We start from the raw sequence: 25,266 nt of genomic DNA, 5'->3' as shown, positions 1-25,266 counted from the left end.
TTAAGTATTTATTTTATGTTTATATATATATATATATATATAATAGAATTAAAAAAATATATAGCTAGAATTCACTGAAAGTCAAGTATTTATTTTATTTATATATATACTGTATATATACATACTGTATATATATATATATATATATAATACAATTAAAAACATATATATATAGCTAGAATTCACTGAAAGTCAAGTATTTATTTTATTTATATATATATATATATATATACTGTATATATATATATATATATATATATATGTATATATATATATATATATAATAAAATAAAACATATATATATATATATAGCTAGAATTCACTGAAAGTCAAGTATTTATTTTATGTATATATATATATATATATATATATATATATATATATATATATATATATATATAATAAAATAAAACATATATATATATATATATATATATATATATATATATATATATATAGCTAGAATTCACTGAAAGTCAAGTATTTATTTTATGTATATATATATATATATATATATATATATATATATATATATATATATATATATATATATATATATATATATATATATATAAAGAAATACTTGAATTTCAGTGAATTCTTGCAAAAAAATATACTCCTCCCCCCTAACCCCGCCCACCTCAACCCTCTCCATCTTCCGAATTCGGAGGTCTCAAGTTTGGCAAGTATGCTATTTGACATGAAGAGAGTCTGAATAATTTTAGATATTTAGGGAAAGTAAATCAAAAAATTACTTTTATCTCTAATTGTGATCATGATTTCCGGTTATGTTAGGCCTACCACTGCTGTATTTAGATATATTTCGACATACCAGGAAGCTAGCCCTTTTAATGGTGTACTGAGGCTAGTAACATTTATTAAATTATTTAAAAAAAATAAAAAAATTAATAACTTTTTTTTTGTATGTTATGTTATTCTTAAGAGTATCGCTGAATTAAGTTTCAATATTTTTTTTGTGCATTATTTTCTACGTCAAGTCCCACTTTTAAACTTGTGACGAATCAGCGGGCGAGGAACACGTCTCCTTTACTCAGTCAGGTAACGAGAAGCCAACAACAGGACGCAGCTGCGGCGAGACTCTCCCCGAACCAAACCTCCACAAAAGCGGCGTTTTTTTCCTCCCTCTCTCCCTCCTCCTCCATTTTCTAAACATTTTGGCGACTTTAGTGAGTAAATGTCGGCCGTCCAGGCGTTGGAGCAGTGGTGCAGGTGTGCGTGTGAGGGCTACAGAGACGTCAGCATCAGCAACATGACGTCATCCTTCAGGAGCGGACTGGCCTTCTGCGCCCTCATCCACAGACACAGACCTGACCTCATGTAAGTTCTGCACAACTTTTTTTTTTTTCCCAATTCAACACCCATCCATCCATTTTCTACCGCTTGTCCCTTAAAAAATAATTGATGTGTGTTATAAGTTCTGCTAAACTTTGTTTTTAATTCAACACCAATGCAGAGAAATATTATTGATGTGTTGTTTGTGTTCAGAGATTATGAGTCTCTTCGCAAGGAGGACGTGTTTGACAACAACAAGCTGGTGAGACATCTTATTTTTCATCACGTTCAACACTTTTAAACAAGTTGACACCTTGTGTGGCAAAAAAAGTAATATTTTGTTTGTGTCTTATTTATTATTATTGCTATTGGACTCCGGAATGTCATTTCATGTTTTTGTCTAGTCGTGTTCTGTTTAGTTTTGGACTCCCTTAGTTCCTGTTTCCGGTTTGTTTTGGTTGCCATGGGTGCTGATTGGTTATACCTTAGTGTTCGGCATGCTCACCTGTTGGCCGGGCACTTATCAGAGAGCTAGTTACTTGGTCTGGCTTTGTTGTTTGCTGAATGCAACACTTGCGTTTGGATATTCCTGGTTTTTGTTTCTTTAATTCCTGCGCTAAGTTGTTACCTTAGCTTCTGTTTGTTTTCGGTCTGCTTGTATTTCCGCGTATGGTTTACGAGCAATAAATCATCTCCGACCTGCACGCTTCATCCGGCGTTGTCCGTCTGCATCCTGGGAGAACGACCACGCAGTACGATGCGACCCCGACGTGACACTCAAGGGCCCCCACCCCACCCTAAGGCAGGGGTCGGCAACCCAAAGTGTTGAAAGAGCCATATTGGACCAAAAATACAAAAAAAACAAATCCGTCTGGAGCCGCAAAAAATGAAAAGTCTTATATAAGTGTTATAATGAAGGCAACACATGATGTGTCTATAATAGCCTACTATCAAAATGACTTTAAAAGTCTTATATACGTGTTATAATGAAGGCAACAGATGATGTTAGTGTCTATATTAGCTATATTAGCCTACTATCAAAATTACTTTAAAAGTCTTGTATAAGTGTTATAATGAAGACAACACATGATGTGTCTATAATAGCCTACTATCAAAATGACTTTAAAAGTCTTGTATACGTGTTATAATGAAGGCAACACATGATGTGTCTATAATAGCCTACTATCAAAATGACTTTAAAAGTCTTATATAAGTGTTATAATGAAGGCAACACATGATGTAAGTGTCTATATTAGCTATATTAGCCTACTATCAAAATGACTTTAAAAGTCTTGTATAAGTGTTATAATGAAGACAACACATGATGTGTCTATATTAGCCTACTATCAAAATGACTTTAAAAGTCTTGTATAAGTGTTATAATGAAGACAACACATGATGTGTCTATATTAGCCTACTATCAGAATGACTTTAAAAGTCTTATATATGTGTTATAATGAAGGCAACACATGATGTGTCTATAATAGCCTACTATCAAAATGACTTTAAAAGTCTTGTATAAGTGTTATAATGAAGACAACACATGATGTGTCTATATCAGCCTACTATCAGAATGACTTTAAAAGTCTTATATAAGTGTTATAATGAAGGCAACACATGATGTATGTGTCTATATTAGCCTACTATCAAAATGACTTTAAAAGTCTTATATAAGTGTTATAATGAAGACAGGGAATAAGCGTACTTGCCAACCCTCCGAAATTTTCCGGGAGACTCCCGAATTTCAGCGCCTCTCCCAAAAATCTCCCGGGACCACCATTCTCCCGAAAATCTCCCGATTTCCAGCCGGACAACTATATTGGGGGCGTGCCTTAAAGGCACTGCCTTTAGCGTCCTCTCTCACCTGAAAAGGAGACTATTATATATGTCTCCGTTATCCATAGGTTTATCTATAACCCATAACACGGTGGGCGAGTGGATATAGTCACTCATGAACGGTCAGAGAAGCACAAGGCGGCGCCAACGCAGTAATATGGGCCACCTTGCAAGCAACATTCCGTTCTCATTTGCGGATGTCTTCAACAAATCCGTGAAGGATATGTTCCCGGATTCAGAGATCGCTCGCCAGTACTCAAATGGCAGAACAAAAGCTACCGGTACTCAAATAGTGAAAGGTAAGTGTTATTTTTTTTAAGTCAGCAGCAAGTACAGTACAGTTAGTAGAACAACTGTGTTTTCATTACTGTTTACTGTACTATATATATATATATATATATATATATATATATCAGTGACGTGCGGTGAGGTTGATGGCTGGTGAGGCACTGACTTCATCACAGTCAGATTTACAAACATATGAACCCTAAAGAGTATCTTATTCACCATTTGATTGGCAGCAGTTAACGGGTTATGTTTAAAAGCTCATACCAGCATTCTTCCCTGCTTGGCACTCAGCATCAAGGCTTGGAATTGGGGGTTAAATCACCAAAAATTATTACCGGGCGCAGCGCCGCTGCTGCCCACTGCTCCCCTCACCTCCCAGGGGGTGATCAAGGGGATGGGTCAAATGCAGACGACAAATTTCACCACACCTAGTGTGTGTGTGACAATCATTGGTACTTTAACTTCACTTTAACTTTACACATACAAACTGTAGCACACAAAAAAGCACATTTAATAAAAAAAACGTTTTTATGGTTGTGCTAGATTAATGCACCCCCGCCGTAGAATGCACCCCCTGACGGGAGTGTTATAGCAACTAAAGCCCACACTTAAACTTTCCACGTGCAAGATTGAATCTATTTAAAGTTATTTAATAAGAAGCCAAAAAGTGCAAAAACAATAATGTTCGTGTTGGAGGAGTTGTGAATGAATGAAATATGAAATCCATGCTGCAGTCTGCAGGTGTACCTAATGGTGTGGCCCTGCGGTCGTTCACGGCTCCTCCAACGCGAACATTGTTTTTGCACTTTTTGGCTTCTTGTTGGGTGACTTTTTTGAGTGGGTTCGGTCTTGCACGTGGAGGGTTTGGGTGTGGGTTGGTGTGGCGCTCCCGTCGGGGGGTGCATTCTGCGGCGAGGGTGCATTAACCGGCACCAGGAGGCGGGATTACTGCGAGCCTCAGCCAGTGCGTCTTCGCAGCAGTTTTATGATCGCTCAGCACAAGAAATACATTACACACATACAGTTGTTGACAAAATACACTGTACATTATATACCTCAGCTAACTAAACTATGGAAATGTATAATATAGTTCATATAGCAATACAGTCTCACTGCACAGCAGGCCAGCAGTTAGCCGAGTCATTGCGCAATCCATGTTGAGGCACTGAGTGACGTGCCTCACTCAACTGGCTGCTGTTCACCGCACCGTCTCTTCTCAGAATTTGAACATGAATATGAAAATTCAGCGATTTTGAATAAAAATAATCTAAAACTGGTGAAGTTAAATGGAAAATAACTTTATAGTATAATCACAGGATACATATAACAATTGAATTATTTTTTTTCTTTTTACATTTTTTTTCTTTCCATGATGGCATGTGAGGCCCCCGCCTCACCTGCCTCTAGTGATATATATATATATATATATATATATATATATATGAAAACACTTTAATTTCAGTGAATTCTAGCTATAAAAATACCCCCCCCCCCACCCCCCAATCTCCTGAATTCGGAGGTCTCAAGGTTGGCATGTATGGGAATAAGCGGTTGGATGGAAAATGGATGGATGGATGGACAACACATGATGTGTCTATAATAGCCTACTATCAAAATGACCGTGTCGCAGGCTGAAGCAAATCTTCATTGACAGAAATGTAAAAAAAAACCAACAAAACTGGCAGCTCAGGTGCCAAGCTGTCTTTTTTTTTTTTTTTTTTACCATAAAAACAACAGTACTGTTTTTCCATTCACAGTAATATACACTACATTTTGCGGTGAAATTATTGCAATTTACCGTATTATTTTGTACATTTAAGTTTAAAAAAAAATCTACTAATAAAATGCATTAAAAAATGGTGCAATAATAGTATTCACTGTTAGAAGTGGCCCTCTGGGGCCAAACATAACTGCGATGTGGCCCTCAGTGAAAACGACTCTGACACCCCTGGCCTAGAGGGATGCCCCAGTGTTTTTGTCTTCCCAGCGTTTTGTGTCCACTTGGTCTGGTTTTGTTATGTTTTGCCTCCCAAGTCCCAAAGCTGGGGACTTTTTCCAATATTATTTTGAGGCTTTGTCCCATTTTGCGCCGCTTCCTCTCGAGGACGCCCCAAGTGCACTGTGGATGTCTTCTCATGGAAGTTCACTTCCTGCAGGTCAGACACTCGGACCAAGTATTCCGAGGTTTTAGGAGTGGTGAAGATGCTCCTCGTAAAAGAAACCTGAGTTTGTCCTGGTAATGGACACCCTTGTATTTTTCATGAAGTGTCACGTTCCCTTCTAGCGGGTCTTGTTAGATAACACACAGTCGTGTGTGTCATCTTGTTAGCTCTTTAATGAGCGTGTCCCGGCTGGATGCTAAACAATGCTCCATCCTGCCAGCAGAGCACAGGAAGCACACTATTCCGTTGTTCGGACTATTTAAAGACCTCTGTTTTGTCTGACTCATGACGCATGAGACTGGAAGTTCCATCCATCCATTTTCTACCGCTTATTCCCTTCAGGGTGGCGGGGGGTGCTGGAGCCTATCTCAGCTACAATCGGGCGGAAGGCGGGGTACACCCTGGACAAGTCGCTACGTCATCGCAGGGCCTAGAGCAGGGGTGGGCAATGAATTTTTACCAGGGGCCGCATGAGCAACCCGAGCACTGCTGGAGGACAATATTTCAACTAAATTTTGCTCAATATTATTTTATATATATCATAAGATAAATAATAATAATAATAATTTCCATCCATCCATCCATCCATCTTCTTCCGCTTATCCGAGGTCGGGTCGCGGGGGCAGCAGCCTAAGCAGGGAAGCCCAGACTTCCCTCTCCCCAGCCACTTCGTCCAGCTCTTCCTGTGGGACCCCGAGGCGTTCCCAGGCCAGCCGGGAGACATAGTCTTCCCAACGTGTCCTGGGTCCACGTCCTACCGGTCGGACGTGCCCTAAACACCTCCCTAGGGAGGCGTTCGGGTGGCATTCTGACCAGATGCCCGAACCACCTCATCTGGCTCCTCTCCATGTGGAGGAGCAGCGGCTTTACTTTGAGCTCCTCCCGGATGGCAGAGCTTCTCACCCTATCTCTAAGGGAGAGCCCCGCCACCCGGCGGAGGAAACTCATTTCGGCCGCTTGTACCCGTGATCTTGTCCTTCCGGTCATAACCCAGCGCTCATGACCATAGGTGAGGATGGGAACGTAGATCGACCGGTAAATTGAGAGCTTTGCCTTCCGGCTCAGCTCCTTCTTCACCACAACGGATCGATACAGCGTCCGCATTACTGAAGACGCCGCACCGATCCGCCTGTCGATCTCACGATCCACTCTTCCCTCACTCGTGAACAAGACTCCGAGGTACTTGAACTCCTCCACTTAGGGCAAGATCTCCTCCCCAACAGGGAGATGGCACTCCACCCATTTCCGGGCGAGAACCATGGACTCGGACTTGGAGGTGCTGATTTTCATCCCAGTCGCTTCACACTCGGCTGCGAACCGATCCAGTGAGAGCTTTCGATCCTGGCCAGATCCTGGCCAGATGAAGCCATCAGGACCACTGCAAAAAGCAGAGACCTAATCCTGCAGCCACCAAACCAGATCCCCTCAACGCCTTGACTGCGCCTAGAAATTCTGTCCATAAAAGTTATGAACAGAATCGGTGACAAAGGGCAGCCATGGCGGAGTCCAACCCTCACTGGAAACGTGTCCGACTTACTGCCGGCAATGCGGACCAAGCTCTGGCACTGATCATACAGGGAGCGGACTGCCACAATCAGACAGTCCGATACCCCATACTCTCTGAGCACTCCCCACAGGACTTCCCGAGGGACACGGTCGAATGCCTTCTCCAAGTCCACAAAACATATATAGACTCCGTGATTTGAAAGTCTGCAGTTATCCCACGTAAGAAGATGGAGCAGCTGGGCGGTGTCACGTACATCGCAGCTCTCATCCGAAGCCAGCGAAAAACAGTCAAAGTCGGCCGTTCTGTTCTTCAGCCGAAGCTCCAAGTTTCCAGCGATGGTCTCAACCCGCCTCGTTACAGTGCGTCGGGAGAGTGACACGTTCTCAAATGCGCCCCTCTTCTCCGGGAATATCAGCGCAACAAAGTCCAATAAGCACTCTTTAATAAACTTTGGGAGGCGAGGGGAGCAGTGAGCAGCAGCAGTGGCTGCACCTGGGAATCATTTTGGTGTTTTAACCCCCAATTCCAGCCCTTGATGCTGAGTGCCAAACAGGGAGGTAATGGCTCCCATTTTTATAGTCTTTGGTATGACTCGGCCGGGGTTTGAACTCACGACCTACCGATCTCAGGGCTTAGCACACTATTCCGTTGTTCAGACTATTTAAAGACCTCTGTTTTGTCTGACTCATGACGCATGTAGACAAATGTCAGTTGTTTTTTTCCCCCTCTTCAAGGCCTTTCAGGTGGCAGAAGAGAAGTTGGGAATCCCGGCGCTGTTGGACGCGGAGGACATGGTGTCCTTAAGGATCCCGGACAGACTCAGCATCCTCACCTACGTCTCCCAGTACTACAACTACTTCAAAGGACGCTCGCCCAGTGAGAACACAGCTGGTATGAAGTGGAGTGTGTGTAGGTCAGATAACCAGACTGTATACGGAAACAGGGTTTCTGTGGGTCATTAGAAAGCATTACAAGTCAATATATGGATTTTGCAAAAAACAAGGTCTTAAATGGCATTAAAAAACATTAAATACCATGACCAGAGGCATTGGGAACCAACAAGACAACAAAACAAACCACCCAACCCAGTTTTTCCAATCAGGGAAAAATACTGCATTTCAAAATTTTGCTAACATAGATAGTCCATTTAATTGTTATGTCTGTTGATTTAAGTGAGTTCAAACCCCGGCCGAGTCATACCAAAGACTATAAAAATGGAAACCCATTACCTCCCTGTTTGGCACTCAGCATCAAGGGTTGGAATTGGGGGTTAAATCACCAAAATGATTCCCGGGCGCGGTCACCGCTGCTGCTCACTGCTCCCCTCACCTCCCAGGGGGTGAACAAGGGGATGGGTCAAATGCAGTGGTTAATTTCACCACACCTAGTGTGTGTGTGTGTGTGACAATCATTGGTACTTTAACTTTTTTTTTTTAACTTTATTAGAATAATGAAGCAATTGACTTTACAACTGCAAAAGTAAAAAATACTACAGTATTGGACAAAGTTTTTTGCGTTTGAATGGGTTAGACCATACTTGCCAACATTTCGGGAGGTGGGGGTGGGGGGCGTGGTCGGGGTGGAGCGGGGCGTGGTTGGGGGCGTGGTTAAGAGGGGAGGAGTATATTTTCAGCTAGAATTCACCAAGTCAAGTATTTCATATATATATATATATATATATATATATATATATATATATATATATATATATACATCCTGAAAATAAGCAAACAAAACTGTGTTTGGATAATTGATACTTCAAACTTGCATAAATAAATATTAAGGAATATAACATAACTTGGCTTCTGAGAGCTTCAAAATGTAATGAATAAAATGCTAAAGTTGTTGATAAACAAGCAATTATTTTAATAATTAAATATGGTCATTTTAAATGAATTATTATGATAATTTAAAATTAATTATTTCAAATATGTTTATTTTAATGTATAATTATATGGCTGGATGTAATAAGTAGTCAGAAAAAATAAAAAATACAATTAATTTTGATGTTTTTAGCAAAATATAGTAAAAATGTATTTTTTATTTTTTTCTAATTAATAAATTTATTTATTTTTAGGTAAGATAAACATAATAATACAATTTATCTCTAGTCTGGATGATTTAGTTCTTGTCACCCTGTTGTCCTCCCGTCGTGAAAAAAGTCTGTCCTCACTCAGGTCCGCATGGAGCTGGAGGGGGCGTTTTCGGGAGAATATTTATCCTGGGAGGTTTTCGGGAGTCTCCCGGAAAATTCGGGAGGGTTGGCAAGTATGGGTTAGACTTAGACTTGGACTTAGACAAACTTTAAAGCTTAGTTACAAAGGATGGACAGGATAATGCACACAAGGGCACAAAAAGAGGGCGAAAACCAAAAGGTATAAAGTAGACTAAAAATGTACCATCGTAACAATATAAAATATAACATACCTGTATATGTAAAGGCCACACTATAGAAATAAATATATAAACAAAGCTTTTCATGAGCTAAGAAGCTATCACATATAATACAACACTATCTTGATATGTAGTGTATATATATATTTATACATATGTATATACTTGTATGTATATAACTGTTTAGCATGTCAAACTTTTACATGCATTGTTATTATGTATTTTGATTACATTAATGCTTAATTTGGCCACAGTTATTGTAAACTTTTCAACTATTCAAGATTATCATATATGTTGTAGGACATGGGCATTCAATTTGTTTTAAGTTGCATTAAAAAGGCATTATAATACATTAAGTTACCTGCAGAAACCATGGGAAAGAACCTTTGGTTGATTTAACTCACTAAAAAAAATAAAGTACACGTAAGTAACAGTCATGCCTGATTAGTTCTCCAACAAGTCAATAACATCAACAAACCGCACCTTTGTGCATTCACGCACAGTATAAAACGTTTGGTGGACAAAATGAGGACAAAGAAGGAGTGAAAGATTTGACATGTAAACAAACTGTTGCGTCACAGTCCGCACTACGGTGAGTTCACGAACCGCCGAAATTAGTAGGACAAAACGATGTTCCCCAAATAGTCTCATCAGTGAAGCACACACACACACAAACATATTAAACAGTGGGCTTTCTAACAATTGGGAAGGTTTGTGTCATGTTTGTCCTCAAACAAAAAACATACTAAAACAAAAAAAAATATTTCACACCGTATTTGTCCTTGTAAACTGCATAACGTAATTTTACCAAGTCGTCGAACTTCAATATTTTTGACTCCATGAATAAATGGTTTGTATGTTCTCTACATCCAACACGATGGATCAGTCGAATTCATCTTGTTTGTAACATGGTTAGTGAATGAAGTGCACATTTCTAGTTATTTCCCCATATTTCTGCACAATAACTGAGATATGTAACACTAGTGAGCAGTAGAGCTTCAAGAGAGTGTTTCTGCTTCCTCAGTGGGAGGAGTCAAGAGGGCGGCGGGGGGCTCCAAGGAGACGCCGTCAGAGAAGAAGAATCTCCCAGCGGCGGTCAAAACCAAGACCGCCATCAAGAGTCCGGCCCCTCCCACCGTTGCTGCCAAGTCGGCAATTACCGCAGCTCAGGTGGGTTTACGGACACTTCATTAGGAACGGCCTAATGAGCCGGGTCCACTTTTCGTTCGACGACGGTTGTTTTCTTTTCACAGAACAAAAATGGCACCCTGAACAGCAAGTGCGCGGCGTGCAGGAGCCACGTTCATCTCGTCCAGCGCCACTTTGCCGAGGGCAAACTCTTCCACAGGAGCTGTTTCATGTAAGGTATCCCCCACTGACCCGTGACATGTTCCACATTGACAAAGGCTGTCTGTGGCACAAATGCCCCAAATAGACCGACTACCTCTTTGCTTTACAGTATGTGAAGTGAAGTGAATTATATTTACAAACCCCGTTTCCATATGAGTTGGGAAATTGTGTTAGATGTAAATATAAACGGAGTACAATGATTTGCAAATCCTTTTCAACCCATATTCAATTGAATGCACTACAAAGACAAGATATTTGATGTTCAAACTCATAAACTTTATTTTTTTTTTTGCAAATAATAATTAACTTAGAATTTCATGGCTGCAACACGTGCCAAAGTAGTTGGGAAAGGGCATGTTCACCACTGTGTTACATCACCTTTCCTTTTAACAACACTCAGTAAACGATTGGGAACTGAGGAAACTAATTGTTGAAGCTTTGAAAGTGAAATTCTTTCCCATTCTTGTTTTATGTAGAGCTTCAGTCGTTTCAAAGTCCGGGGTCTCCGCTGTCGTATTTTACGCTTCATAATTAAAACACATTTTCAATGGGAGACAGGTCTGGACTGCAGGCGGGCCAGGAAAATACCCGCACTCTTTTTTTTCAAAGCCACGCTGTTGTAACACGTGCTGAATGTGGCTTGGCATTGTCTTGCTGAAATAAGCAGACGGCGCTTATATGGCAGCATATGTTGTTCCAAAACCTGTATGTACCTTTCAGCATTAATGGCGCCTTCACAGATGTGTAAGTTACCCATGCCTTGGGCACTAATGCACCCCCATACCATCACAGATGCTGGCTTTTGAACTTTGCGTCGATAACAGTCTGGATGGTTCGCTTCCCCTTTGGTCCGGATGACACGATGTCGAATATTTCCAAAAACAATTTGAAATGTGGACTCGTCAGACCGCAGAACACTTTTCTACTTTGCATGAGTCCGTCTTAGATGATCTCGGGCCCAGAGAAGCCGGCGGCGTTTCTGGGTGTTGTTGATTAATGGCTTTCGCTTTGCATAGTAGAGCTTTAACTTGCACTTACAGATGTAGCGACCAACTGTATTTAGTGACAGTGGTTTTCTGAAGTGTTCCTGAGCCCATGTGGTGATATCCTTTAGAGATTGATGTCGGTTTTTGATACAGTGCTGTCTGAGGGATCGAAGGTCGCGGTCATTCAATGTTGGTTTCCGGCCATGCCGCTTACGTGGAGTGATTTCTCCAGATTCTCTGAACCTTTTGATGATATTATGAACCGTAGATGTTGAAATCCCTAAATTTCTTGCAATTGCACTTTGAGAAACGTTGTTCTTAAACTGTTCGACTATTTGCTCACGCAGTTGTGGACAAAGGGGTGTACCTCGCCCCATCCTTTCTTGTGAAAGACTGAACATTTTTTGGGAAGCTGTTTTTATACCCAATCATGGCACCCACCTGTTTCAAATTAAACTGCACACCTGTGGGATGTTCCAAATAAGTGTTTGATGAGCATTCCTCAACTTTATCAGTATTTATTGCCACCTTTCCCAACTTCTTTGTCACATGTTGCTGGCATCAAATTCTAAAGTTAATGATTATTTGCAAAAAAAATTTTTTTTTATCAGTTTGAACATCAAATATGTTGTCTTTGTAGCATAATCAACTGAATATGGGTTGAAAGTGATTTGCAAATCATTGTATTCCGTTTGTATTTACATCTAACACAATTTCCCAACTCATATGGAAACGGGGTTTGTATATAGCGCATTTCTCTAGTGACTCAAAGCACTTTACACAGTGAAACCCAATATCTAAGTTACATTTAAAGCAGTGTGGGTGGCACTGGGAGCAGGTGGGTAAAGTGTCTTGCCCAAGGACTGCACAACAGCAGTGACTAGGATGGCGGAAGCGGGGATCAAACCTGGAACCCTCAAGTTGCTGGCGCGGCCGCTCTACTAACCGAGCTATACCGCCCCATGTGTGGTCTGTGATGATCTCCATGCGTCCTGTCACCATGATACGCACGAGAGTTTGGTACGCCTGCCCCAATCAGATTGCAAATAATAATTAACTTAGAATTTAATGGCAGCAACACATTGCAAAAAAGTTGGCACAGGGGCATTTTTACCACTGTGTTACATGGCCTTTCCTTTTAACAACACTCAGTAAACGTTTGGGAACTGAGGAGACACATTTTTGAAGCTTTTCAGGTGGAATTCTTTCCCATTCTTGCTTGATGTACAGCTTAAGTTGTTCAACAGTTGTGGTATTTTAGGCTCCAATGCGCCACACATTTTCAATGGGAGACAGGTCTGGACTACAGGCAGGCCAGTTTAGTACCCGCACTCTTTTACTATGAAGCCACGCTGTTGTAACACGTGGCTTGGCATTGTCTTGCTGAAATAAGCAGGGGCGTCCATGATCACGTTGCTTGGATGGCAACTAATGTTGCTCCAAAACTTGTTTGTACCTTTCAGCATTAATGGTGCCTTCACAGATGTGTAAGTTACCCATGTCTTGGGCACTAATACACCCCCATACCATAACACATGCTGGCTTTTCAACTTTGCGCCTATAACAATCCGGATGGTTCTTTTCCTCTTTGGTCCAGAGGACATGACGTCCACAGTTTCCAAAAACAATTTAAAATGTGGACTCGTCAGACCACAGAACACTTTTCCACTTTGCATCAGTCCATCTTAGATGAGCTTGGGTCAAGCGAAGCCGGTGGCGTTTCTAGGTGTTGTTGATAAATGGCTTTGGCTTTGCATAGTAGAGTTTTAACTTGCATTTACAGATGTAGCGACCAACTGTAGATACTGACAGTGGTTTTCTGAAGTGTTCCTGAGCCTATGAGGTGATATCCTTTACACACTGATGTCGGTTTTAATGCAGTACCGCCTGAGGGATCGAAGGTCACAGGCATTCAATGTTGGTTTTCAGCCTTGCTGCTTACGTGCAGTGATTTCTCCAGATTCTCTTAACCTTTTGATATTACAGACCTTATATAGTGAAATCCCTAAATTCCTTGCAATAGCTGGTTGAGAAATGTTGTTCTTAAACTGTTCGACAATTTGCTCGCGCATTTGTTGACAAAGTGGTGACCCTCGCCCCGTCCTTGTTTGTGAATTACTGAGCATTTCATGGAAGCTGCTTTTCTACCCAATCATGGCACCCACCTGTTCCCAATTAGCCCGTTCACCTGTGGGATGTTCCAAATAAGTGTTTGATGAGCATTCCTCAACTTTCTCAGTCTTTTTTGCCACTTGTGCCAGCTTTTTTTGAAACATGTTGCAGGCATCAAATTCCAAAAGAGGTAATATTTGCAAGAAATAACAAAGTTTACCAGTTTGAACGTTAAATATCTTGTCTTTGCAGTCTATTCAATTGAATATAAGTTGAAAAGGATTTGCAAATCATTGTATTCTGTTTTTATTTACCATTTGGTAAACCACTGGTTTTGGGTTTTGTAAATCACATATTTCTCTGCAGTGGAAAGGTCTGTTCTAACGCTGACGCTTGTGTCTTTCAGATGCTGCGAATGCTCCGGGACTCTCCACGCCGGAGGCTACAAACCCGGTAAAGATCCGGACACTTTTGTCTGTAAAGTCCACAAGGAGAAGAGTACCAAACACTCCATCGAGACTCGCGTTAAGACCGAACCCGGGCCGTTGAACGGTTCCATCCAGCTCGAACCGCAGCCTTGCTCCGTGGTCAAGCCGGTCCACGCTGACCCCCCGACTCACTGCTGGACATCCTCGGCGCGGAAGACTCAAGCGGCCCGTCAGAGCTTTTTCCTGGAGGCTTCGACGGCGGACTCCGCAGAGCTCTCGGGAAGGCCAGAAGAGGACTGGGGCAGAGCTGTAAAGAAACCGGCAAACCAAAACTCCAACAATAACAACAAACGTCTGTTTTCTGTTCGCTCAGCAGAGAAACGGTGAACACGGCTGATTCCTTTAGCCCTACTCGTCTGCTTGTTTCTCATTTACACTGCAATTTGTCTCTTCCTGTAGCTTTTTTGCGTCCAATCTGTCTGAGAACACAAGTCTGCAAATGGTCGACTGCAGGAAAAACGTTGAAGGCACCAACAGAGAAGAATCTCCATGTCCTCCAGCAGTAACTCGTGACAACATGACACAACCAACAGCAGCAAAAGGCAAGCAAATTCATTTTGTGGAGCTGTTTACTTAGTCGCACGACATGTCACCCGGTCTGACCCACATTCGTACAAAAACAAGCTCTTTGCCTGTGTGACATGCACTGTGCCTAGGTTTTTACACATTTACGTACATGTATAAAAAAGCCACACCGGAGAAATAAAAACGGACGACAACACTCAGTAGCTGTGATTAATTAACCTCTTAAGGCCCAAGCTGTTTGTTTACATGCTTTTTTTTTTATTTCTCTTTGCTATTTGGGCTTATCGGACCCTAATTAGAATAAAAACTAAGAATCATCTTTTGATATGATGTACTTAGTCCATAAGTACACAAATGTGTACTTTATGTTTAGTGACATGCTAAATCTTATTTTTACACTTTTTTTCCCCAAATTCCATTGTATGTTATACTATTCTGACACGACCAGATGGCAGTATAAGTGTCCACATAAGTGGCCATAAGACCCCAATTCAGTAGTGCAGTGGTTCTCAAATGGGGGTACTTGAAGGTATGCCAAGGGGTACGTGAGATTTTTTTTAAATATTCTAAAAATAGCAACATTTCAAAAATCCTTTATAAATATATTTATCGAATAATACTTCAACAAAATATGAATGGAAGTTCATAAACTGCACATCAAATCAAGTAGGCTATTCCATTCATTACAATGCAACAATGCAATATTCAGTGTCGACAGCTAGATTTTTTGTGGACATGTTCCATAAATATTGATGTTAAAGATTTATTTTTTTGTGAAGAAATGTTTAGAATTAAGTTCATGAATCCAGAGGGATCTTTATTACAATCCCCAAAGAGGGCACTTTAAGTTGATGATTACTTCTATGTGTAGAAATCTTTATTTATAATTGAATCACTTGTTTATTTTTCAACAAGTTTTTAGTTATTTGTATATCTTTTTTTCCAAATAGTTCAAGAAAGACCACTACAAATGAGCAATATTTTGCACTGTTATACAATTTAATAAATCAGAAACTGGTGACATAGTGCTGTATTTTACTTCTTTATCTCTTTTTTTCAACCAAAAATGCTTTGCTCTGATTAGGGGGTACTTGAATTAAAAAAATGTTCACAGGGGGTACATCACTGAAAAAAGGTTGAGAACCACTGCAGTAGTGTACACAATTTTGGAAATAAGAGCTAAAAGGTGCTGTCCACGCATGTGGCCACTAAGCCTTTAGAGCAGTGGTTCTTAACCTTGTTGGAGGTACCGAACCCCACCAGTTTCATATGCGCATTCACCGAACCCTTCTTTAGTGAAAAATAAAATGTTTTCTTTTCCAAATCCAAGAAAAAGTTATGTTTTTTTGCATGAACATCACCTTGTTCAAAGAACAAAACCAACACAGTGCATGAACTCACATCAAATGACACACCTTACACACCATGAACTGATTAACGTGGACCCCGACTTAAACAAGTTGAAAAACATATTCGGGTGTTACCATTTAGTGGTCAATTGTATGGATTATGTACTGTACTGTGTAAACTGTACTGTTTCATATAATGTATTCTCTTCTTTTGCAATCTGCTCGTAAAAGTTTCAATCAATCAATCAAACAACCTGCAAATCAGATGGAAAATTAGAGGGAACATTGTTTGGGGGTATCCATAATACGCCGATAGGGTGAAGTTTTTATTTACACGATAAGTCGGATGTGTCTATACCAGGGGTCGGCAACCTTTACCAGTCAAAGAGCCATTTTGACCAGTTTCACAAATTAAAGATAACAATGGGAGCCATAAAACATTTTTGAAATTTAAAATGAAATAACACTGCATAATAAGTTTTTTTTTTTTTGCTTTGTGCTATGTATAAACCAGGGGGCTCAGACACGCTGCCCATACCTTATTATGGAATTTGAATGCTGGTGCGGCATATAGCACCCACTACAACCAGCGTGCCTGATCAGCCACACCTTGTATGGGGCTTCCGCTTGCTCACGTAGGTGACAGCAAGGCATACTTGATCAACAACCACACAGGTTACACTGACGGTGTCGGTATAAAAAAAAACAAAACGTTAACACTCTTACTAATAATGCACCACACTGTGAACCCACACCAAACAAGAATGACAAACACATTTCGGGAGAACATCTGCACCGTAACACAACATAAACACAACAGGACAAATACCCAGAATCCCATGCAGCCCTAACTCTTCCGGGATACATTATACACCCCCGCTACCAAACCCCGCCCACCTCAACGGACGCACAGAGGGGGGGGGGGGTTGATGTGTGAGGGAGCAGGGTTGGGGTGGGGGCGGGGTTTGGTGGTAGCAGGGGTGTATAATGTAGCCCGGAAGAGTCAGGGCTGCATGGGATTCTGGGTATTTATTCTGTTGTGTTTATGTTGTGTTAAGGTGCAGATGTTCTCTCGAAATGTGTTTGTCATTCTTGTTTGGTTTTGGTTCAAAGTGTGGCGCATTATTAGTAAGAGTGTTAAAGTTGTTTTATATGGTCACCGTCAGTGTAACCTGTGTGGCTGTTGACCAAGTATGCCTTGCTGTCACCGACGTGTGCAAGCAGAAGATGCATATATCAAGAGGCTGGGCTGGCACGCTGTAAATACAGATTGTAGAGGGTGCTAAATACTGTACCATCATGGTACGCCCTTATTATTATTGTAAGGGTGAAAATCGGAGAATATTAATCCCAAGAGTTTTCTGCAAGAGGCACTGAAATCCGGAAGTGTCCCGGGAAAATCGGGGGGGGTCGGCAAGTAAGCTGCTGAGCCGCATCAGAGTGATCAAAGAGCCGCATGCGGCTCCGGAGCCGCGGGTTGCCGACCCCTGGTCTATACCTCCATGGCGGAGGCTCCGCCGAACCCCTGAGGCCGACTCACCGAACCCCTAGGGTTCGATCGAACCCAGGTTAAGAACCACTGCTTTAGAGGTTTTAACACCACATGTCAAGCTCAAGCTCAAGTTGTTAAAAAGTCAATATCATTATCACCGTATTTTCCAGACCATAGGGCGCACCAGATGAATGGCCTATTTTCGATCTTTGGTCATATATAAGGCGCTCCGGATTTTAGGTCGCATTAAAGGAATCATATTATTATAATTTTTTTCTAAATTGACAACACTTCCTTGTGGTCTACATCAGTCTGGTGTGCCGTGGGAAATTATGTAATTTCACCTAACTGGGTTAAAGATATTTTTTGCACACAAGTAATTGTAATCCGTAAATAATATTCTGTTGTTGAGTGTCTGTACTGTCTAGAGCTCAGCAAAGTAACCATGTTATACCATACCATATCAGTAGGTGGCAGCCGGTAGCTAATTGCTTTGTATATGTCATGATCACAATATGCAGACGACAGCGGCAGGCAGCGTGCAGGTAAAAAGGTATCTAATGCTTAAACCAAAAATAAACAAAAGGCGAGTGCCGCTAAGAAAAGGCATTGAAGCATAGGCATGGCTATGCAGAACAAAACTAAAAACTGACCTGGCTGCTATGTAAACAAAACACAAAATGCTGGACGACAGCAAAGACTTACAGCGTGTGGAGCGGAGACGGCGTCCACAAAGTACATCCGTACATGACATGACAATCAACAATGTCCCCACAAAGACGGAAGGCGTCCGCACATCTTATATAGTCTGGATTGCGAAAACAAAGCAGGTGTGGAGAATAGCGCTCAAGGAAGACATGAAACTGCAACAGGAAAAGCCACCAAAATAAGAGCGCAAGACAAGAACTAAAACACTACACACAGGAAAACAGCAAAAAAAGTCCAAATACGTCAGGGTGTGATGTAACAGGTGGTGACAGTACACCTACTTTGAGACAAGAGCTATAGTGATGCATGCTTGGTTATGCTTTAAAGTCATATCCAACAATTGCGAGAACAACTTTTTATTGTCAATATCGACTACTGAGTTTCATTTTTTTAAATGATTTCTGCTGGTGTTGTGCCTCTGGATTTTTTTCAATGAAAAAAATATGCCTTGGTTCAAAAAAGGTTGAAAAACACTGGTCTACATAACATGTACCGTATTTTCCGGACTATAAGGCGCAATCGACAGTGCGCCTTATAACCCGGTGCGCCTAATGTACAGAATAATTTTGGTTGAGCTTACCGACCTCGAAGCTATTTTATTTGGTACATGGTGTAATGATAAGTGTGACCAGTAGATGGCAGTCACACATAAGAGATACGTGTAGACTGCAATATGATGGCAGTCACACATAACAAACAAACAGCTTGGGCCTTAAGAGGTTAATGCAGAAAAGGGTTCAATTGTAAATTGTACTTTTATAAAAACAAATTACCGTATTTTACGGACTATAAGGCGTACTTAAAATCCTTAAATTTTCTCAAAACTCGACAGTGCGCCTTATAACCCGGTGCGCCTAATGTACGGAATAATTTTGGTTGTGCTTACCGACCTCGAAGCTATTTTATTTGGTACATGGTGAAATGATAAGTGTGACCAGTAGATGGCAGTCACACATAAGATGTGTGTGTAGACTGCAATATGATGGCAGTCACACATAATATATGTGTGTAGACTGCAATATGATGGCAGTCACACATAAGAGATACGTGTAGACTGCAATATGATGGCAGTCACACATAAGAGATACGTGTAGACTGCAATATGATGGCAGTCACACATAAGAGATACGTGTAGACTGCAATATGATGTCAGTCACACATAAGAGATACGTGTAGACTGCAGTATGATGGCAGTCACACATAAGAGATACGTGTAGACTGCAATATGATGGCAGTCACACATAAAAGATGCGTGTAGACTGCAATATGATGGCAGTCACACATAAGAGATACGTGTAGACTGCAGTATGAGGGCAGTCACACATAAGAGATTCGTGTAGACTGCAATATGATGGCAGTCACACATAAGAGATACGTGTAGACTGCAATATGATGGCAGTCACACATAAGAGATACGTGTAGACTGCAGTATGATGGCAGTCACACATAAGAGATACGTGTAGACTGCAATATGACTCAAGTAAACAACACCAAAATTGTGTATGTTCCATTGAAAATATAGAACATTACACACGGCGCTCAAAAATCTATCAAAATGTTTTAGTACGACTTTGGTAAGCTATGAAGCCACACCACTTGATGGATTGTACTGTGCTTCAACATACGAGTATTATTATGGTGTGTGTATAAGGTAAGACATATTATCTGCTGTTTTGTTTCGCAATATTATGCAAAAGAAACTTTTCTTACCTTCTGGTACCTGCTGATCTGTATTTGCGATCTGCATAAATCCTGAAAATGTGCGCGCGTCCGTCTTTGTAGTCCGTGTCGACACCATAGTTGATAAGCTTCTTCTTTTTCTCTATCTTCTTGTTATGTGACATTCATCCTCCGCTGTTGCCATTTCTAATATAAAGTAGTGTAAAGTTCTTACTTATATCTGTCAGTAAACTCGCCGTGAAAGTGCTAAAACATACCGGTGTAGTGAGTTTACATTATCCACCCAAGGAACTTTAGTTATTAGAGAGTTCCGGTCGGACGGTTTTTCACGGGACACATTTCCGGTGTGGTTGTTTTCGGATGAGGAGACGCTGCTCTGTTGATTGAAGTAAAGTCTGAATGTCATTAAAACAGTTAGCGCCATCTTTTGACACTTCTTCCACTCCCGTCCTTGCACGCTACACCGCTACAATAAAGATGATGGGGAGAAGACGCTGCCGAAGGCGAGCCACGTAAATAAGACCGCCCACAAAACGGCGCATCCTGAAGAGAATGTCAGAAAGCGACTTGAAGATGGTCTGTAAAACATCTTCTATGCAACATTTTGACCACTTTTTTGAATTTTTTTGTAATAATTTCAATCATTTTATATCAGTTAAAAAGACCTGCTCTCTAATAAATGTACCGGTTTGCCAACAGGTCCACTTTGTGAGACGCAGTCCAAGCCAAAACCTGTGGAAAGCGAACCAGAACCAAGGTGAACCCTCACATTATTTCACTTAATTACACTCTTGATCTTGTTTAATCTACATCAGTGTTTTTCAACCTTTTTTGAGCCAAGGCACATTTTTTTGCGTTGAATAAATCCGGAGGCACACCACCAGCAGAAATCATTCAAAAATGAACTTCGGTTGACAGTAAAAAGTCGTTGTCGCAATTGTTGGATATGACTTTACCTAGTCAGTGGCCTAGTGGTTAGAGTGTCCGCCCTGAGATCGGTAGGTTGTGAGTTCAAACCCCGGCCGAGTCATACCAAAGACTATAAAAATGGGACCCATTACCTCCCTGCTTGGCACTCAGCATCAAGGGTTGGATTTGGGGGGTTAAATCACCAAAAATGATTCCCGGGCGCGGCCACCGCTGCTGCTCACTGCTCCCCTCACCTCCCAGGGGGTGATCAAGGGTGATGGGTCAAATGCAGAGAATAATTTCGCCACACCTGGTGTGTGTGTGTGACAATCATTGGTACTTTAACTTTAACTTTAAAGCATAACCAAGCATGCATCAATATAGCTCTTGTCTCAAAGTAGGTGTACTGTCACCACCTGTCACATCACGCCCTGACTTATTTGGAGTTTTTTGCTGTTTTCCTGTGTGTAGTGTTTTAGTTCTTGTCTTGTGCTCCTAATTTGGTGGCTTTTTCTCTTCTTTTGGTATTTTCCTGTAGCAGTTTCACGTCTTCCTTTGAGCGATATTTCCCGCATCTACTTTGTTTTAGCAATCAAGAATATTTCAGTTGTTTTCATCCTTCTTTGTGTGGACGTTGTTGATTGTCATGTCCAGATGTACATTGTGGACGCCGTCTTGCTCCACAGTCAGTCTTTGCTGTCGTCCAGCATTCTGTTTTTGTTTAATTTGTAGCCATTTCAGTTTTAGTTTCGTTCTGCATAGCCTTCCCTAAGCTTCAACGTCTTTTCTTAGGGGCACTCACCAATTCTCAAATCCTTTCACTGGCTTCCTGTTCCACTCAGGGTTGAATACAAAGTCTCCCTACTAACCCACCAGTGCCTCCATGGAAATGCCCCCCTCTACCTCAAAGAACTACTCACCCCCAAATCCTCCACACGACACCTCCGCTCCGGACACGCATTCGAGGACAAAGCTACGAACAATGGGAGACCGGGCTTTCTGCTCTGCCGCTCCCAGTCTATGGAACACTCTCCCTGACCACCTGAGGGCACCACAGACTGTGGATGCTTTTAAAAAAGGCTTAAAATCCCTTCTTTTTTAAAAAAGCCTTTTTTTTTAGATATATGCATACTAGTTCTAGCTATTAGGCTGTTCTAGTTTTTATTTTTATTGTTTTTAATACACTGTAGCACTTTGAGGTTGTTTACTCAATGTAAAGTGCTTTTTACAAATAAAATCTATTATTATTGTTTATTTTTGGTTTAAGCATTAGACACCTTTTTACCTGCACACTACCTCCCGCTGTTTCCGACATCTACAAAGCAATTAGCTACCGGCTGCCACCTACTGATATGGAAGAGTATTACACGGTTACTCTGCCGACACTCAACAACAACACATCATTTGCAGACTATAATTACTGGTTTGCAAAAAATATTTTTAACCCAAATAGGTGAAATGAGATAACCTCCCACGACACACCAGACTGTATCTGGTTGAAAAACACTGATCTACATCATCCTCTTGACAACACACTCTCTGCTTCTTGGCTTCCCAGCACTGTGGAATCATTAGGAAATATAGGATTCCTAGTCTTGCATTGTCCTCCTACACCTAACTTCCTTTCCTCTTCCTCACAGAGATGATGAATCCACCAAAGGAGATCAGTTCATATCCACGACTTTCTCCAACATCTGTGCCGGCGCGTCAACATCACATCCACCTCCAGTTACGTTTGCACTCGCTCGCCCCGGACCTCCAGGTGAGCTCCTTCAAAGAGATAGTTGAACACCTATGTTGGATTTGTTTACGTTTGGTGTTCAATGTCCACCCAGTATTGTATACAGTACCATATATGGTAGCGTCCCGGAAGAGTTTGTGCTGCAAGGGGTTCTGGGTATTTGTTCTGTTGTGTTTATGCTGTGCTACGGTGCGGATGTTCTCCCGAAATGTGTTTGTCATTCTTGTTTGGTGTGGGTTCACAGTGTGCCGCATATTTGTAACGGTGTTAAAGTTGTTTATACGGCCACCCTCAGTGTGACCTGTATGGCTGTTGACCAAGTATGCATTACATTCCCTTGTGTGTGTGTAAAGCCGTAGATATTATGTGATTGGGCCGGCACGTAAAGGCAGTGCCTTTAAAGTTTATTGGCGCTCTGTACTTCTCCCTACGTCCGTGTACACAGCGGCGTTTTAAAAAGTCATACATTTTACTTTTCGAAACCGATACCGATAATTTCCGATATTACATTTTAAAGCATTTATCGGCCGATAATATCGGCAGTCCGATATTATCGGACATCTCTAATCAAAACCCTTCTCATTCAAGGGCTTTGGGAAGTTTCTCTAAACTTCTGACTGGTACTTCATATATATTTTGTGTTTTAATTTCCTGTTCTTTTGTTTATCTATCAATCAACCAAAGTTTATTTATATAGCCCTTAATCACAAGTGTCTCAAAGGGCTGCACAAGCACCTTGTGGAGTTGCACTACTATTGTTTGTAAAACAATGAAAATAAAGTTATTCTATATCTTGATAGTTATTATGTAAATTAATTCATGTATATTCGTAAATGTCAGGTTCAAACACTGATGACATCTGTTAAACAAGACAAGAAGCAAAGAATTAAACAGAGACAGAATTAAATTTGGCTCAATTTGAGGAGAGACGCTTGGACATCTGTACCCTTGTACGGTGTCATTACGCTCTGCCAAAAGATTGTACGCCTCCCCCTTTGTTTGGACTTTCTCTGACCACATGACAACAGCTGCTTCTAAGGGACGAGGTCGTAAATAGCCTTTGATTACAACAGTTCAAAAGAAAAGGTCGTAAACAGTTCGCAGAAAAGGTCGTAAAACAGTTCAAAAAGGAGGTTCAAAAAGAGGTCGTCTGGAAATTGGGCAGATCCTGCCTTCTCTCCGCTTTGTAGTCCTTGGGTTAAAACAATATTGTTCTGTTGATTACAATACATGAAAGAAAACAGAACACATTCATGTTGCTTACCGCCTTCCACAGTGGAGTTTTACGAGCCTTCTTCTTGGTAGGTTTCAAAGACAGCTTTTGCTTCTCACCGGGCACTCAATGTAACACAAAGTTTTTGTGATAACTTAGAAACAATTATTCTAACAGTAAAACATGTTTTCTGATATACTGCTGAGCATTAGAGAAACAGTGGTTAAAAATAACGAAACTAGTGGACCAGTAATGCAAAATTATTAATGGCATTTGGTTGCTGTAACTCTTGCATAGTAAACTGCAACTCCATTTTTTAAACTTTAAATCTGATATTCAACTACTTAAAATGTGTATTGACTAGAGATGTCCGATAATATCGGACTGCCGATATTATCGGCCGATAAATGCTTTAAAATGTAATATCGGAAATTATCGGCATCGGTTTCAAAAAGTAAAATGTATGACTTTTTAAAACGCCGCTGTGTACACGGACGTAGGGAGAAGTACAGAGCGCCAATAAACCTTAAAGGCACTGCCTTTACGTGCCGGCCCAGTCATATAATATCTACGGCTTTTCACACACACAAGTGAATGCATGCATACTTGGTCAACAGCCATACAGGTCACACTGAGGGTGGTCATATAAACAACTTTAACACTTACAAATCTGCACCACACTGTGAACCCACACCAAACAAGAACGACAAACACATTTCGGGAGAACATCCGCACCGTAACACAACATAAACACAACAGAACAAATACCCAGAACCCCTTGCACCACTTACTCTTCCGGGACGCTACAATATACACCCCCCCCAACCCCGCCCACCTCAACCTCCTCATGCTCTCTCAGGGAGAGCATGTCCCAAATTCCAAGCTGCTGTTTTGAGGCATGTTAAAAAAAAATAATGCACTTTGTGACTTCAATAATAAATATGGCAGTGCAATGTTGGCTTTTTTTTTTCCATAACTTGAGTTGATTTATTTTGGAAAACCTTGTTACATTGTTTAATGCATCCAGCGGGGCATCACAACAAAATCAGGCATAATAACGTGTTAATTCCATGACTGTATATATCGGTATCGGTTGATATCGGAATCGGTAATTAAGAGTTGGACAATATCGGGATATCGGCAAAAAAGCCATTATCGGACATCTCTAAAAAACATGTAAAAAATGCACAATAGTGTCACAGTGGCTTACACTTGCATCACATCTCATAAAC

The 25,266-nt window shown here is 41.0% G+C and overlaps 1 protein-coding gene and 1 long non-coding RNA gene across 2 annotated transcripts in view; both read left to right on the top strand.

Moving 5' to 3' along the window:
- The first annotated feature begins 1,057 nt into the window (after positions 1–1,057).
- micall2a (mical-like 2a) overlaps positions 1,058–25,266 on the top strand; it is a 37,746-nt gene continuing 13,537 nt past the window's right edge. The window contains exons 1-7 of the mRNA XM_072915930.1: positions 1,058–1,339; positions 1,508–1,556; positions 7,822–7,978; positions 10,506–10,651; positions 10,735–10,841; positions 14,336–14,740; positions 14,817–14,959. Of these exons, the coding sequence (XP_072772031.1) occupies positions 1,197–1,339; positions 1,508–1,556; positions 7,822–7,978; positions 10,506–10,651; positions 10,735–10,841; positions 14,336–14,740; positions 14,817–14,959 (1,150 nt within the window). The 5' untranslated portion in view covers positions 1,058–1,196. The remainder of the gene's footprint in view (positions 1,340–1,507; positions 1,557–7,821; positions 7,979–10,505; positions 10,652–10,734; positions 10,842–14,335; positions 14,741–14,816; positions 14,960–25,266) is intronic.
- Positions 20,645–22,842, top strand: LOC140679797 (uncharacterized). The gene is made up of 3 exons (XR_012051141.1): positions 20,645–20,747; positions 20,871–20,928; positions 22,721–22,842. It is a non-coding gene; the product is annotated as an uncharacterized lncRNA (long non-coding RNA).

The sequence above is a fragment of the Nerophis lumbriciformis genome, linkage group LG24 (assembly GCF_033978685.3).
Source record: "Nerophis lumbriciformis linkage group LG24, RoL_Nlum_v2.1, whole genome shotgun sequence".
In the NCBI taxonomy this organism is placed as follows: domain Eukaryota; kingdom Metazoa; phylum Chordata; class Actinopteri; order Syngnathiformes; family Syngnathidae; genus Nerophis; species Nerophis lumbriciformis.
The sequence above is the reverse complement of the archived record's forward strand: the minus strand, read 5'-3'. Positions and strand labels throughout refer to the sequence as shown.